This window comes from Grammomys surdaster, unplaced genomic scaffold (genome assembly GCF_004785775.1).
Source record: "Grammomys surdaster isolate TR1022 unplaced genomic scaffold, NIH_TR_1.0 125603, whole genome shotgun sequence".
Taxonomy (NCBI): Eukaryota; Metazoa; Chordata; class Mammalia; order Rodentia; family Muridae; genus Grammomys; species Grammomys surdaster.
Window position 1 is genome coordinate 1,610,436 of NW_021620446.1, and position 14,119 is coordinate 1,624,554.

General features: G+C 49.0%; 1 protein-coding gene across 2 annotated transcripts in view; it reads left to right on the forward strand.

Moving 5' to 3' along the window:
* Positions 1-2,042: 2,042 nt before the first annotated feature.
* The window catches only part of Lsp1 (lymphocyte specific protein 1), a 34,074-nt gene continuing 21,997 nt past the window's right edge, over positions 2,043-14,119 (forward strand). For both annotated transcript variants that reach the window (XM_028786916.1, XM_028786917.1), the window contains exon 1: positions 2,043-2,191. In XM_028786916.1, the coding sequence (XP_028642749.1) occupies positions 2,124-2,191 (68 nt within the window). In that variant the 5' untranslated portion in view covers positions 2,043-2,123. The remainder of the gene's footprint in view (positions 2,192-14,119) is intronic.

Here is a 14,119-nt window from a genome sequence, read left to right on the forward strand (position 1 = left end):
ACACACACACACACACACACACACACACACACACACACACACACACATCTCTGCTGGTAGGGCCTGAATTTCTGTTTGGAAAATGTTAGCTGCTGTTGGATCAGAGGACTGAAAATTAGGAAGTCAGGCCAACCTACAGATGGCCAATGGCCTCCACCTGCCTATCCTTCAGCCTTAAGAACCAACCAGTGGGTCTAAGGGAGGTCATATATCGTAGTGGCTGGAATTCCCAGATAATGCCACCGTGTGTGTGCCAGGGCACATGTGTGGAGATCACAGGACAACTTGTAGGAATTGGTTCCTTCCTTTCACCATGTGGGTCCAATGGATTGAACTCAGATCATCAGGCTTGGTCTCAAACACCTTTGCCTACTGAGTCATCTTGCCAGCCCAGAAGGAAAGCCACTCCTGTGATATGACCTGGGTAGAAGACCCATCCCCACTCAGGAGTCCTGCCTTCCACACTGCTACTCTTGGGGCTAACTTTACAACACTTCAGGTTTGTAACCAGACTGGGGTTTCCCCCTTGGGCAGAGCTACCTCTGCAGGCCTGAAGGGTCTGTGCTGTTAGGGTCTGAATTTCCATCTGAAAGATGTTAGTTGTTGGATTAGAGGCCCTGAAAACTAAGAAACCAGTCCAGTCTGTAGGTAGCCAGTGGTCTCCACCTCCCCATTCCCCAGTCCTAAGGACAAGCAGGCCAGAGAAAGTTCATAGATTAATGGTTGGAATGCACAGATAAGGTGCCTGGATGGCGGAGCCCTGTGACAGACATAGGAACCAGTGAAAACCTCTTAAGAGGTGTCAGAACAGAAGTGGCATAGCTCTGTCACCTGCCAAATGCATTCCCAGCTACTTATCAACAGAGCACTTAGAAGGGTCCCACAGAAGCAAAGTGCAAAAGGGGAGAGGAGGCTGAAGAGAAAGCAGGCAGGTGTTCTGCCCAATCTGCTGAACACTGCTCACCTCAGTCTTCTTGTTGCCTCCTCCTCACAACTGGCATAAGTGAACCAGGCTTTGCCCACCACTGAGCTATGTGAGTAAGAAAGGGCTCATTGCAGTCAGGCAGGTTTGCAAACACCGGTCTACCTCTAGATGATACTCTATGGTTTCCACTGAGTTTCCCAACATCCTAACGCTCTCTCTTGCCTTTCTGCTTCTCTTCTCCTGCAAGACCTCATAGTGAGACTTCTGAGGTCACCCACTGCCCAGTGCTGGAAAAGAGGACACTGTCTCCTTTCTTTCTTTCTTGGGCCAGCAGGCTTCAAGGAAAGAGTCTCTATCATTCTGTGGCTGCCCCAACTTGGCCCAGTGACACTTCAGATCAAGTCCTGGAACTTTGGGATCTGGTTCTCACACTCCCTTTATAACCCAGAGTCCCATTAGTTCCCTCCCAAAAGCCTCAGTCCTTCCTCTGGTGCTGCCTCTCAGGAGAACCCATGACCCACCCCATTATAGCCGGGAACATCAACCGACTCTGTGATTAGTTCCAAATGCCTGGAGCTCAGTGGCAAGATTAGAGAACTGAGCAGGGAGACAGGAACGTCCAGCAGCTAGGAATGGAGAAAGATTGAGACAAGCTCTAGAACCATAGAAAATGGAAACATCATGTGTGGAACCCTGGACATGGCTGGAGAGCAAAGGCTAGTTAAGAGTGTCCAAGGCCATGCATGACCCTGAAGCATCAAGAACTGGTTCCACTATGTTCTATGAGCACACTTAGAAGCACAGAGGATTTCCGTGCAAAGCAGTTGAAAGCAGTCCACAGACGCTAAAGGGACCATGGATTCTGGACACTGTGGGAGAGATAGCTACTCTCACGTCTGCTGATAAGAGATATATAGTTTGTCCCAGCTACATGGGCCAGAGCTGTGAGGAGCATCCTTGCTCACCTCTGCCCTCAGCCCTTTTCTGTCACTCTAAGAGGCTGCAGCTTGCTCAACACTTCCTGATGAGTGGCAAACAAGCACCCAAGCCCCATAGGTTTCAAACCTCAACCTGCTACAGGAAGGAGGAAGTGAAACCTGGGGTGGGGGGTTGGGGGATGAGGTTCTAGGCCACCGCCCATCTACAGAGAAGCACCAAGAGCCATAACAAGTACACCAACACCAAAGACACCAGACCCATGGCGGAGGCTACCAGCGATCCCAGATGTGAGGGTCAGGAAGAGCTACATGTAGAAGACAGCAAAGGGTGAGCACCACTGTGAGCAGCTTGCTTTATGCCAAGTAGAGTCTCAGATAGTGGCTACCAATTAAGGACTTAGATAGCCTTCAGAACCCCTCTCTTACCACAGAGGTGTGTGTCTTCTCTATCTACCTCTGCAGCTTGGCCTAGGCTAGGTATCCCTGGCTAGGTTTCATAAGCAGGACAAAGAGGGTGGGTGCTTGGTGTGGAAAGGACTGGGAGTGCGTGGGTATGAACTGAACAGTGGAGACAGCAATAGCTGTGTTGGGAGAAACTGGGCCTAGGAATCCTGACCTCTCACCTGTAGGCTTGTCTGAGGAGTCTGGTCTTCCTTAAGATACTGAGAGGTGACCGGGCCTCAGGGGTTCCCAAAGCTGTTATGTGGGGATAGAAAAGGTCAATAGTGTCTTGTGGACCAGGCACTGCTGTTGGGTACGGTGGGTATGGGAAGGAACAACGGCAGAGGTAAAGGGGGCTTCTGCCCTGCCACAGACAGGGCTGAGCAGAGGCCTGTGGGCTGACAGCTGCTTAACAGCATCTGCAATTTAAAGGGATGCTAAGGTTCTTCCCTATGTTGGGTCATAAGATGGTAGGGGTTATGAGGGGAGGTCATGAGAAGGGAAGCTGTAAATGGGCAGACATGGAGACTAAGCCAGGACATTGGTGCCTGTTCTGCCCTGTCCCAGAAACAGGTCTTAGAAGAGAGTGTAAGGTCTTGAGGACAGGTCAGAGGCTGGTAGCCTCATGGGAGCAGGATGTGGGGGTTGTGGTCCAGGTGTGTAAGAGGAAGGGGAAGAAAAAGATAAGACCTAAAATTGCTATCAGAGCTGTCAGGCTGTCGGGGAGGGTGTAACGTTTAGGGTTCAGCCACAGGCTCAAGGAGAGTAGATCCACCTTGGTGGGGGGGGGGGCGCTGCAGGGTCTCTGTAGTTCACAAACTGCCTTGTAAGATGGAGCCAGACTCCAGATATTGGGCAAGAACATTGATTCCTCAGTCCTTATCAGTGATAATGAGAAGAAGCCTCACTTTGAAGGGTGCATGTTGGGGGGGTGAGGTCTCCCCACTACTGCTTTGCATTTGGACCCTAGTTTGAAAGCTGTCCAGAGAACTCTCAGGCCAGGAAAGGGGTCTGAGGCTAAGCAGAGACTGGCCTAGCCTGGGTCAGCTCCCTTGTGCCAGCCTTGGGGTTCCAGGGCCATGTTGTTCCCAGAAAGACTATGAAGGCTATCTCCTGGGAAGGGGGAACATGCATCATGACATCTTAAGAAGGGCTCCAAGAACACCATGCCCAGGCTGGGTGAGGACACAAGCTGTAGGGTGTGTGGAACAGGGTGATCAGGGAACAGCTGTGACCCTGTTCAGAAATGCCCACACGTCAGTGCCCCTGCCACCTTGTGCCCATAGAAGGGCAGCTACAATCAGCCAAGCTGGCCCCACCTTCCTCCTAGGCCCTTCCTCGCCCCCCTCTCTCAGCTGTCTCAAATGCCGAAGTCTAAGCAACACGGCGAAGGGTGCCCACAGCTCTGTCAGACACAGCCAATCCCTAGCCATCTTGCTGTATGACCAGGGCTGGGCTGCACCTGTGCACGTCTGTCAGGAACTCCTGATCTGCGGTCCTAAGGCTTTAAGGTGCCTGGAAGCCCCCTAAAGACGTCCTCCCCAAAATGGAGGAAGAAAGAGCAAAGTGCACCACTGACCTTTCAAAATGAAACTGAGACCCAAGAGGAGGAGGCACTGTGCCTTTACAGGGTGACTCACCTATCGAGAGATTCTCCTATTTGAAGTGGTAAGAAAGTCCCCAATGCCCAGAAGAGGCTATTTGGTCTAAGAAGTTCCCATTCAGGAAGCCCTGGAAGGCCAGAGCTGAACAGGGTTAGTTTGGGTTAGATCAGATCAGGGAAATCCCCATGCCATGCTTCCCACAGAGAGCCACCAGGCAGAAGCCAGGCACTTCCTTCATACTTGCTCTGGTATACCAGGGTGAGCATGGCAGGACACATATGCACACCAAGTCCAAGGCAGGCAAGCTTCTCCCACAGAGCCTCAGATGGCAGGAAGGCTACTGTGTACCACTCCTGTGTTCCCCACAGCATTGATACAGGACTGCTACTCTTCCTCTGCTGGGGTGCTCTCTCCCTGCCTGACTGCCCAATACAGCTTGTTCCTCTCCCTTGGGGACAGGATGTGGCATCTCCACAGGGCTTCAAGTGGCTCTGCTGTCTGCTGAGACTTCTGGCTGACACTGAGGGAATGTTTTGCCCCAAGACCAAGTTTCAACTCTCCTTCACCTCCATTGTGCAGAGCCTCAGGAGCTACAAGGCAGTTATGTAGCTCACAGATAAAGGCTTAGCATGCCCTCCCTGGCCTCAGATTCAATCACTATCCATGTCCTGGAACCTTAGCTTCAAATGGAGCCACCTCTCACTGGGAGCATACTTGGGTGGAGGGACTTCTCTGCACAGGCCTGGCCCATTCTACCTGGCCATCTCTTCTCTCATTTGCATGGCTTATCTGGCCCCTAGGATGTCTGCATCCTGATTTTTTTCAGCATTTGATACTGCTTTGCTGAGGGCCCTGCTCTGGAACCTCATCTATCCTGGAAATCCTTCTGGCCTATGTCTAAACCTGCTGACAATCTAAGGGTTACCTAGGCAGGGTTCCTTCCTGGACCACCTGTCCCTCTGACCCTCTGAGCTCTAGTCAGAGGCCTTTGACACTATTGAGAGTCTTCTCCTGAGGGGCAGGAGCCCAGTGGAGGGACCCCCAACCTTGCCCTCCCAAGGTGTACTCTAAGGATTGAAAGCCTATCTCTCATCTCTCCCCAGATGGCAGAGCTGAGCCAGGCCTAGCCAAGTTAGAGCTCCCTGAATACAGAGAGGAGGTCAAACTTCACCCAAACAGTGGTCTTCCTCCTGGTGGGTCCTAGGTGGTAGCTTTCTACCACCTTCTATCCAACTCCTCCCAATCCCCATCTTGGGTTGGGGAGGGGAAACTAGATGCCTGGCACATTTGGGGCATCACAGGCCCACTTTTCCCCCACTTGAATTAGGCAGTTCTGGAAGAGGCTTGGGACAGATGGCCCAGGATGGGATGTCCCCATCAGAGTGACACTACTATTATACTAGTGATTCTCTCTACCTCAATTTCCCTAAGAGGTTTATGTGTGAGGGATTAGTGGGCCATGAAGAGGTAAAGGCTTGCCTGGGGAAGAGACCCATAGGAAGCAGACCAGGCCTTTTCCTCTAGGAACACAAACTTTGGGGATAGGGGTTGAGATGCCATTTCAAAGCATCATTCATGGTCTTTAAGACTCCAGCATACAAAGATCTTGTACACACACACACCCCAAGAATGGCCCTTTCATAGACGGCCTTCTGTGACTAGAAATGCCCTCTGTGGGCTTAGGGTGAAGAACTGGGACCTAGCTATTCCAGGCTGCCTCTTAGGGTACTCTGGTGAGAGTCCCCAGAGTGTACCCACTGTTATGCAAAGGAGGTTGACAAGGAACCAGTAGTCTTTGTGGGACATAGACTGGGTCAGGGTGAGGGATACTCTGTGGGAAAAGCCCAGGTTGAGTGGCAGGTGATCTGTGGGGACATCCCAGACTGTGGTAGAAGTGTTCTGTGGGGCACTGTCCAGGACAGTATAGCCATGAGTCTCTGCATCTGCCCCAGTAGCACTGGACCACAGAGCTATGGGGAATTTTCTTCTGGTTCTAAAGAGCCCCAGTCTTTCCATCACAAAGTAACTTTCGGGGGAATTCCCTTTGGCCTTCAGGCATCAGGGCCTTTCTTTGGATGGCAGTGCTTTGATTCTTGCAGAGAACAGGTTTGGATAAAGGAGCTAGTTACTGGTGATAGCCCATCCAATTCCCAGGATTAAGTTTTCACCAGCCAGCCGCTCCTACCCAGCACCAAGGAGCTAGCAGAAAAGCAAGGAGCTATGGGTTTAGAGTGTAGGAGTTTGAGAGTGGACATTGGGTGAGTCAGGAAAACCTGTTTTTGCCCTCTGGCCAGGCCAGTATTGCCAGACTCCATTTGATGACCACCTCCAAGTTGGGAAGCTGTAAGTTGGCATGGAAGGAAGACTGTCTGCCCTTGGCAGAAGGAAGTAATCTGCAAATTCAAGATGCATCTGCCCACTCTGAGCCCTTCCTCATATCAGGCCACCTCAGAGGTAGAACAAGGTAGACTATGGCTAGTATAGATAGGGCCAGTGCAAACCCCAGCCCAGTGTGACCAGGTGCTATGGGAAAGCTGTCTAGAAAGTCTAGGAAATCCTGTCTGTCATGGGTAGCATGGATCCTACATCCGACTCTTCTTCCAGAGCCTTGGTTTTACCATCTGCCCTTTGGATGAGTACATGAGGATGGGGTTCCATCTCTAGCAGATGGGTCCTCTCAGGTTCACATCCTTCTGTCTGCATGAAGGAGAACCACTTTCCCACCCCAAGGTGGCTGTACCCTCTTTCCTAAAAGCAGCCTTTAGGAAAGGCTTTCTTTCTCTTATCTTCCCTTCCCTCCATTCTCTTACCTTCCCTTCTCCTCTCCTCTCTTTTTCCTCATTTCTTTTTTCTTCTTCTCCCTCTCTCCTCCTTTCCTATCTTCTTCCTCTTCCCTTCTCCCCTCCTCTCTCTTCCTCCTTTTTCCTTTTATTTTTTCTCCTCCTTCCCTCCTCCTCTTCTCCCCCACCTTCCACCTCTCCCTTCTCTCCCAGGAACATCGCCCCAAAGAGCAATAGAACTCAAGACAGATGAATATAGCTAGTTTATTCCAAAGAAATCTGGAAAGACTCTGTTACCCTTTCTCCTAGTCCCAGCTCCAACCACAGTTTTCTTCATCACCACATCCGGCTCCCTGGCCCCGCCCTTAAGCTCTGGCCCACCAGATCTTGCTTGGAAAGAAGAACACATGGAGCTGATGAGTGTGGGGAAACATTTGGATAGTTCCTATTATGTAAATTAGATCCACATTACTATTAAAAGCCACTATCCCAGACCCCTCCGCCAGTAGGCTTATTGTGTCTTTCTCCATATAGTACACTGGTCTGTGAGCATGTCCGTTGGAATATATCTGCTGGGGGTTATGAAGATGTATAGAAAAGGAAGAAGATCTATGCTTCCAAATTTATGTTTAGGGTCTATTTTATAAAAGGGACCTGACCCCCGGAGGCTTTATTCTCAAGCCATGAGCTTTTGAGCCATGTCTAGTCATTCAAAAAAAGAAAAAGAAGGAAATAAGAAAATGAAAAAAGAATCAGTAGTGGGAAAAATATGAATATAAGGAAAGGTGGATGAAAAAGGAAGTATGGGAACAGCAAGGTGGGTAGATGGATGAATGTATGGATGGGTGGGTGGATAGAGAGTGTGTGGTTAGATCTGTGGATAGATCAGTAAATGCACAGATAAATGGATACATAAAAAGATAGATGGATAGGGTTGATGGACTCATTGATAAGTAGGTGTATAGGTGGATATATGGGTGTGTAGGAGGATGGATACATGGGTAGTTGGGTAGGTGGATCAATCGGAAGTGGATGGATGGATGGATGGATGGATGGATGGGTGGATGGATGGGCCAATGATATATGAGAGTGAGTGTAAACCCTGTCTTGAAAAAAAAAGAGAGAGAGAGAGTGAGTGTATGGATGGATATATGGCTGGTTTGGTGAATGTGGGGTGGATAGGAGAACTGATGAATGGATGAGTTGGTTAGTGTATGGGTAGATTTATGAATGAGTAGAAGGATGGGTGAATGGATGGGTTGACAAATAAATAGGTGGGTGGATGAATGAGAGATGAGTGGATGACTGAATGTTGATGCATATATGGGTAGATGGATGAGTGGATAGATGGATGGTTGGATGGGTGGGTGGATGAGTGACTGAGTAGATGTATGAATGAGTAGGCGGATGAATGGAAAGACAAATGGATTGATAAATGGATGGATAAATGAGTAGATATGTGAGTGGATGAATGTATGGATGGATGATGGATTGGTGGATGAAGGGAGTGAATGAATGACTGAATGGGTGGATATATTGGTGAGTGGATGAATGAGGTAGAATGGATAAATGGATGGATATATGGTTGATGTATGAATAGGTGTGGAGGGATGGATGTATTGATGAGTGGGTAGATGAATTGGTGGATGGATAGATATATGGATGAATGGGTGGGTGAGTGGGTGGTTAGATGGATGAATAGATGGATGAATAAGTGGATGGGTGGATGAATGAATGTGTGAGTAGATGACTGAATATATGAGTAGGAACATGGGTGGGTGGATGGGTAGATGAATGAGAGTGTGAGTGGATAGATGGATGATTTGGTATGTGGATAAGTAAGAAGTAATGGATGGATGGATGGATGGATGGATGGATGGATGGATGGATATGTGAGTGGGTTGTTGTATGGATGAGTGGATATGTGAATGGGTAGATGGATCGATGAGGGGTGGATAGATGAAGGGTAGATAGATGAATGACTGGGTATGTGGATGAGTAAAGGGGTGAATGGATGACTGAATAGATAGATATATGGGTGAGTAGATGATATGACTATATAGGGGTGGATGGATGAGTGGACGAATGGATAAATGGGTGGGCTGATGGGTGAATGGATGTATAGATAGATGGATATATGGATGAATAGATAGTTGGATGGCTAAATGGGTATACAGATGAATGGGAGGGTGAATAGATGACTGAATGTTGGTTGGATATATGGATGGGTGAATGGATAAATGGGTAGGTAGATGGGAGTTGTATGGATGGATTGATGAATGGATGGATATATAGGTAAGTGGATGGGTAAGTAGGTAGATGGATGAACAGGTGCATATACGGTGAGTGAGTGGGTGGGTGGTTGAGTGGGTGGATAGATGGATAGATAAGGGATAGATGGATGGATGATTGGGTGAGTGAATGAGTGTGGTAGTAAATGGATGACTGACTGGGTGGATAGATGGGTGGGCAAATGAATAGGGGGTAGCTGGATGGAAGGATGGACCAATGAATGGATAGGTGGGTGGATGGATATATGGGTGAGTGAGTGGATGGATGGATGGATGGATGGATGGATGGATAGATGGGTAGATGGGTGGATGATATATGGGTGGTTGGATGGATCTGGGTGGATAGTTGCATTGATGAGTGGAGAGATGGTTGAGGGATGAGTAGATTTATACGTGGGTAGATGGGTGTATGGGTAAGTGAGTGGTTGGATGAATGGATGAATGAGTGCACAAGAGTGGATATGTGGATGGATAGATGTAGAGGTAGATAAATGAATGCAGGGAATAAATAAATGGATGTGTTGGAAGATGGACACATGGGATGAAAAAAATAGGTAGATGGATGAGGAGATAGGCAGGACATAAAGGACTGGGGAGATATAATATCAAGACAGGCAGATTGTGACTATAAATAAATAATGGGTAAATAGATACAACAGTAGATTTGAGGGTGGCAAACAAATGACAAATCAAGAAATGGATAAATTGGTACGAGGTGAACTATTAAAGATGCAGATGTATAAAAAGACACCTCTCCATCACAGATTTTGTACTATCTTTCTGGAATACTTTCTCCCATTGTGAGGAAATCAGTCAGTCTCTCTCCATCCTTCTTTGTTTGTTTTTTGTTTTGTTTGTTTGTTTGTTTGTTTGTTTGAGACAGGGTTTCTCTGTATAGCCCTGGCTGTCCTGGAACTCACTCTGTAAACCAGGCTGGCCTCGAACTCAGAAATCCGCCTGCCTCTGCCTCCCAAGTGCTGAGATTAAAGGCATGCACCACCACTGTCTGGCTCTCTCCATCCTTCTTAAACCAGGAAATACTTATTCCTCCCCGCTAAACTTTTCTTCTTTCTTAACTATCATATAAAACATCTCAGCCCCCTGAAGCCCACTATTTCCTTACCCTGACCTTTAGCAGCATTAACCATCATCTGCAATATGTTGATACATATTTACTTACTTGTTCCCACTGAAATGTCACCATTATGAGCCCTGGAGAGTGGTTCTGAATTCCCAGTACATGAAAAGTTACTGGAATTCAGTTCATGCTTCTTGAATAAACATACAGTCTGATGGATAAGTGTGTGGATAATTACATGGATATGTGAGTAGAAGGTTGGCTCGGGTGTGTGGGAAAAGAGAAGGTAATGATAGTTGGGCTGGAGGCTGACTTCCTATAATGTTATTGATTTGCTCAGATGACCATGCATACAGTAACACACATGCAGCTCTATGTGCAGCTTCCTAGAAGATGTCTTAGACAGATTTATGAATGAGTGTGGAAAATGTGTAACTAAAACACAGATATCTGTGCATATGAATGAAAATAAGAGCAGAAGACTATTTGGAGATGAAAGCATGGATTGGAGAAATGTTCCTGGTTAGACAAATGCACATACAAATTGAAGGGTGAACATGTAATTAGTATTAGTTAGTATGTAACGGGAGGTTACTGTGCTCCAAGAGGCTTGCTGAACACTTCTTTTGAGTGTGCTAATGAAATAACTCAGTGTGGTAAAACGGTAATTGCCATACAAGCTTGATATCCTGAGTTAGATCACAAAATCTAGGTAATGAAGGAAAGAGGGAACCAGCTCCACGAAGATGTCTTCTAACCCCTGCGTGCTCACTGTGGTTCTCACAGTTGCCCTTAATAATAATAAATTAAAAAATTTTTAAAGATGTTTAAGTAAGTGGATCAGTGGATAGATGAAAGTATAGATGACCAGATAAATGGATGGGTGGATGGATGAGTATATGGATGAATGATAGGAAGATGAATGGATGGACTGGTTAATTGACGGATTCTTTTTCAATGGAGAAATGTAATGAAAGACAAGTAGGCATGGGTATAGATGTATGAACAGTTGCTTGAGGTAACTGAGTAGTAGGATATGTAATATTCATGTAAGGGATGGATAAGCATGATGAAGATAGGTTGATAAATGATACATAAAAATACAAACACAATAAAGATAGCATGGATGGATGGATGGATGGTAGAGAGGTGGATAAATGAGTGAGTTTGGATGGGTATATGAGTAGGTGTACATATCCATGTATGCATGGATAAATGGATGAGTTGGTGGGTAGGTAGAAAAATAATAGACAGTAAGGGCAATATCATTCTGTCCTCTTTACATATTATGGCTTCAAAACCTTGAGTCATTTCACATCTCTTCAGGAGAACTACCACCGATTAAAGCATCCCTCCCCTGTCTGGAAACATTCTTCCTTCTTTTGAACCCAAATTGCCCCGACCACATGTCATTCCTGGCTGTCTAGCTGGAATAGGAACAGTGGCCAGGAAGTGGTGTGGTAAGTTATGATGCAGGCACAGAATAAGCTGGTTTCCTGGGTAATCTGGTCCCACTGGGTGACCTCTTTAGCATGGGCTCCCCAGAGGGAGTTTCAGAGTGTGTTGTTTCGTATGTCTTTGTGCTATTAAGGAAGTGCAGTGGACTCTGCTGTCTCTGCTATATACCCTGGCTCCATCTCCTCCTGGGAGATGCTGGGGGAGGGAGGTGCCATAACTGCTCAGAACAGCCGGATCTCATCCTGTGGCAAGTGCGGCAGAAAAGGCAGGTAGTCAGCTTTTTGGTCACCGCAGATCTGAGCTGGGGATCCATGTGCAATTGCGTCCGTATTGCCACCTTTAAGGCACACCTCCTTACCATCAGTGAGCCATTCATGTGACTCCCAACGCCCACCTCCATCCTCAGTAGTCTCCAGGACTCCTAGAATCTGACTTCCTGGCCCACCTAGAGGTCACAGTAACTTGTGTGTGCCTATTTTCCAAGTATGGAGATAGAGGACAACTAGGGGCCAACTGTGTAGAGAGAGACACAGTGGGCAGTTGCTGGCAGTCAAAGACTCAACTATGGTCTTGGCTGTGCCAGACTCTGGCTCTGTGACCTGGCCCAGTGCTGCTGGCCAGCCTTGGTTTTCCCATCCGGCTCATGGGTCTAGCAGTACTGCTTATCCACAGCTATGAGTGTGGGTAATCCAGGAAGCCACCAGATGTAAGCCTACTCGCCCCAAACTGGCCTATGGCAACTTCCCCCCCAGCCCAGCCACTAGCCTCCAGTGTTCTCCAGTGAGTCACAGTGACTAAGCCCAACCAGAAAAACAATGGGCTGGGCTGCTTTGTCCCTGGGTCTGAGCCAGAGGATAGGGTAGGGGGGCTGGTTGGTGAGGGCACCCCAATACCCTCCTCCACTCTGGGGACTTTGGCTCCCTACACCAAGGAAGATGCTCTCTGTGGCGGTTACTCCCTGCTCTGAATGCAGCCTGAGGTTCTGGGGAGGGCAGTAGCCTCCCAACTAAAAGACCTGGGAAGATTCCTGGGGTGCCCAGCCTCCCCTGGAGGTTATACAAGAGCAGAGAGCTGGGAATAAACAGAGGGAAAATGAAGACCCAGAGGGAGGGAGAAGAGGGAGGGGAAGGAGGGAGAAAAAGAAGGGAGGGAAAGGAATGGGGGAGGGAAGGTGGGAGGAATACTGAGATAGGGATGAAACCGCCAGAGAAGAAAAGGGCAAGGAGGGGCAGTCAGCCAGGTCAGGGGCAGCTGAGGCCCAAACCTGGGAGGAGAGGATCAGGGGTCAGGGAAAGCAGGACTCAGAGCAGGGACCAGTAGGCAGGCAGAGGTGGGCAAGAGGCTCTGAGGATGGGGAGGTGACCTGTGGGCCAGGCCCCCAGAGTGAAGTGGTAGGCAGAGAGGTGGGAAATGACAGAAGCTGCCAAGATGGTCTGAGGGGGGCATACCACCATGCTGCCCACAAGCGGGCGTGGAGGTCCAGCCAGGCCCCCACACTGCGGGGCTGGGAGGGTTTCTCTCTGACATTTTTACTAGTCTCGGAAGGAGGAGGAGGTGGTGGAGGTGGAGGAGACCAAGGGGGCGGAGAAGGGGGCTGGGGGACAAAAGGAAAGCAGCTGCTAAGCGTCCTGAGAAAGGAGAGGGGAGAGAGACCCACAGAGACAGGGTCCAGGGACAGTGGAAGGGCCTGGGGCTGCCATCTGGGAGCCAGCCCCAGACCCCCGCCCCCAAGGGCTGGAGGGGCTGAGACAGACAGACATCCTTCAGACAGACAGATGGAGGAGACAGGAAAGGGGTGTCAGAGCATGAGAGAGCAGACAGACTGACAGGGGGAGGAGGGCAGGGACAAGGACACAAAGAGAGGGACAAGAAGAAGGGACAGGGCAGGGCAGGGAAGAAAAGAGAAAAAGAAAGAAGGGAAGGGGAAAGAGGAGAAGGAGAAGAAGGCAGAGGAGAGCAGAGATGCTGGGCCAGAGCACCAGGAGCCTTTGAAGCTGCAGGCTGTGTCCCCAGGGCCAGGGGTCAGGCCAGGTCACCAGCGTCGACGGGCAGGCCTGCAGCATGAATGGCCCCACACTCCTGAGGAGAAATGCTAGCAAACTGGGCCTGGAGAAGCTGCTGAGGTAGGTCCCTCCCAGCCCAGGCATGGTGCCTGCGGTGCCCTTGCCGACAGTGGTACCCCCACACCCAGACTGGCAAGATATGTGCCCCACAGGCTGTGCCCAGCTACCTATGCACGTGTCTGGGAAGATAGTGAAGCCTAGCATGAAACCATCATCTTGGCCAGCCAGGCAGCTGCATTTTTCCTCCCATTGTCCTCTGTGTGTCCCCAGGACTCACAGAGAATTTATCCACAGAGTAGCTGCAACAACCCCCCTCCCATGTCTTTTTGCTGTCCCTGGGAACTAACCAGTCATCCCCCACTTTACAAATGAGATTGGACTCGCAGCCATAGGCCCCAAAAACCACTGGCCTGACAGTCCTGGGAGTGGGAGGCACTGGAACCTTTGGGTATCCTGACTCTCTGGCCTCTGAACTTTAGGCCTTTGAGTCTTTCCTCTGAGTCTGTTTTCTCCTGTGTAAAGTGTATGAGAGAGCAGACAA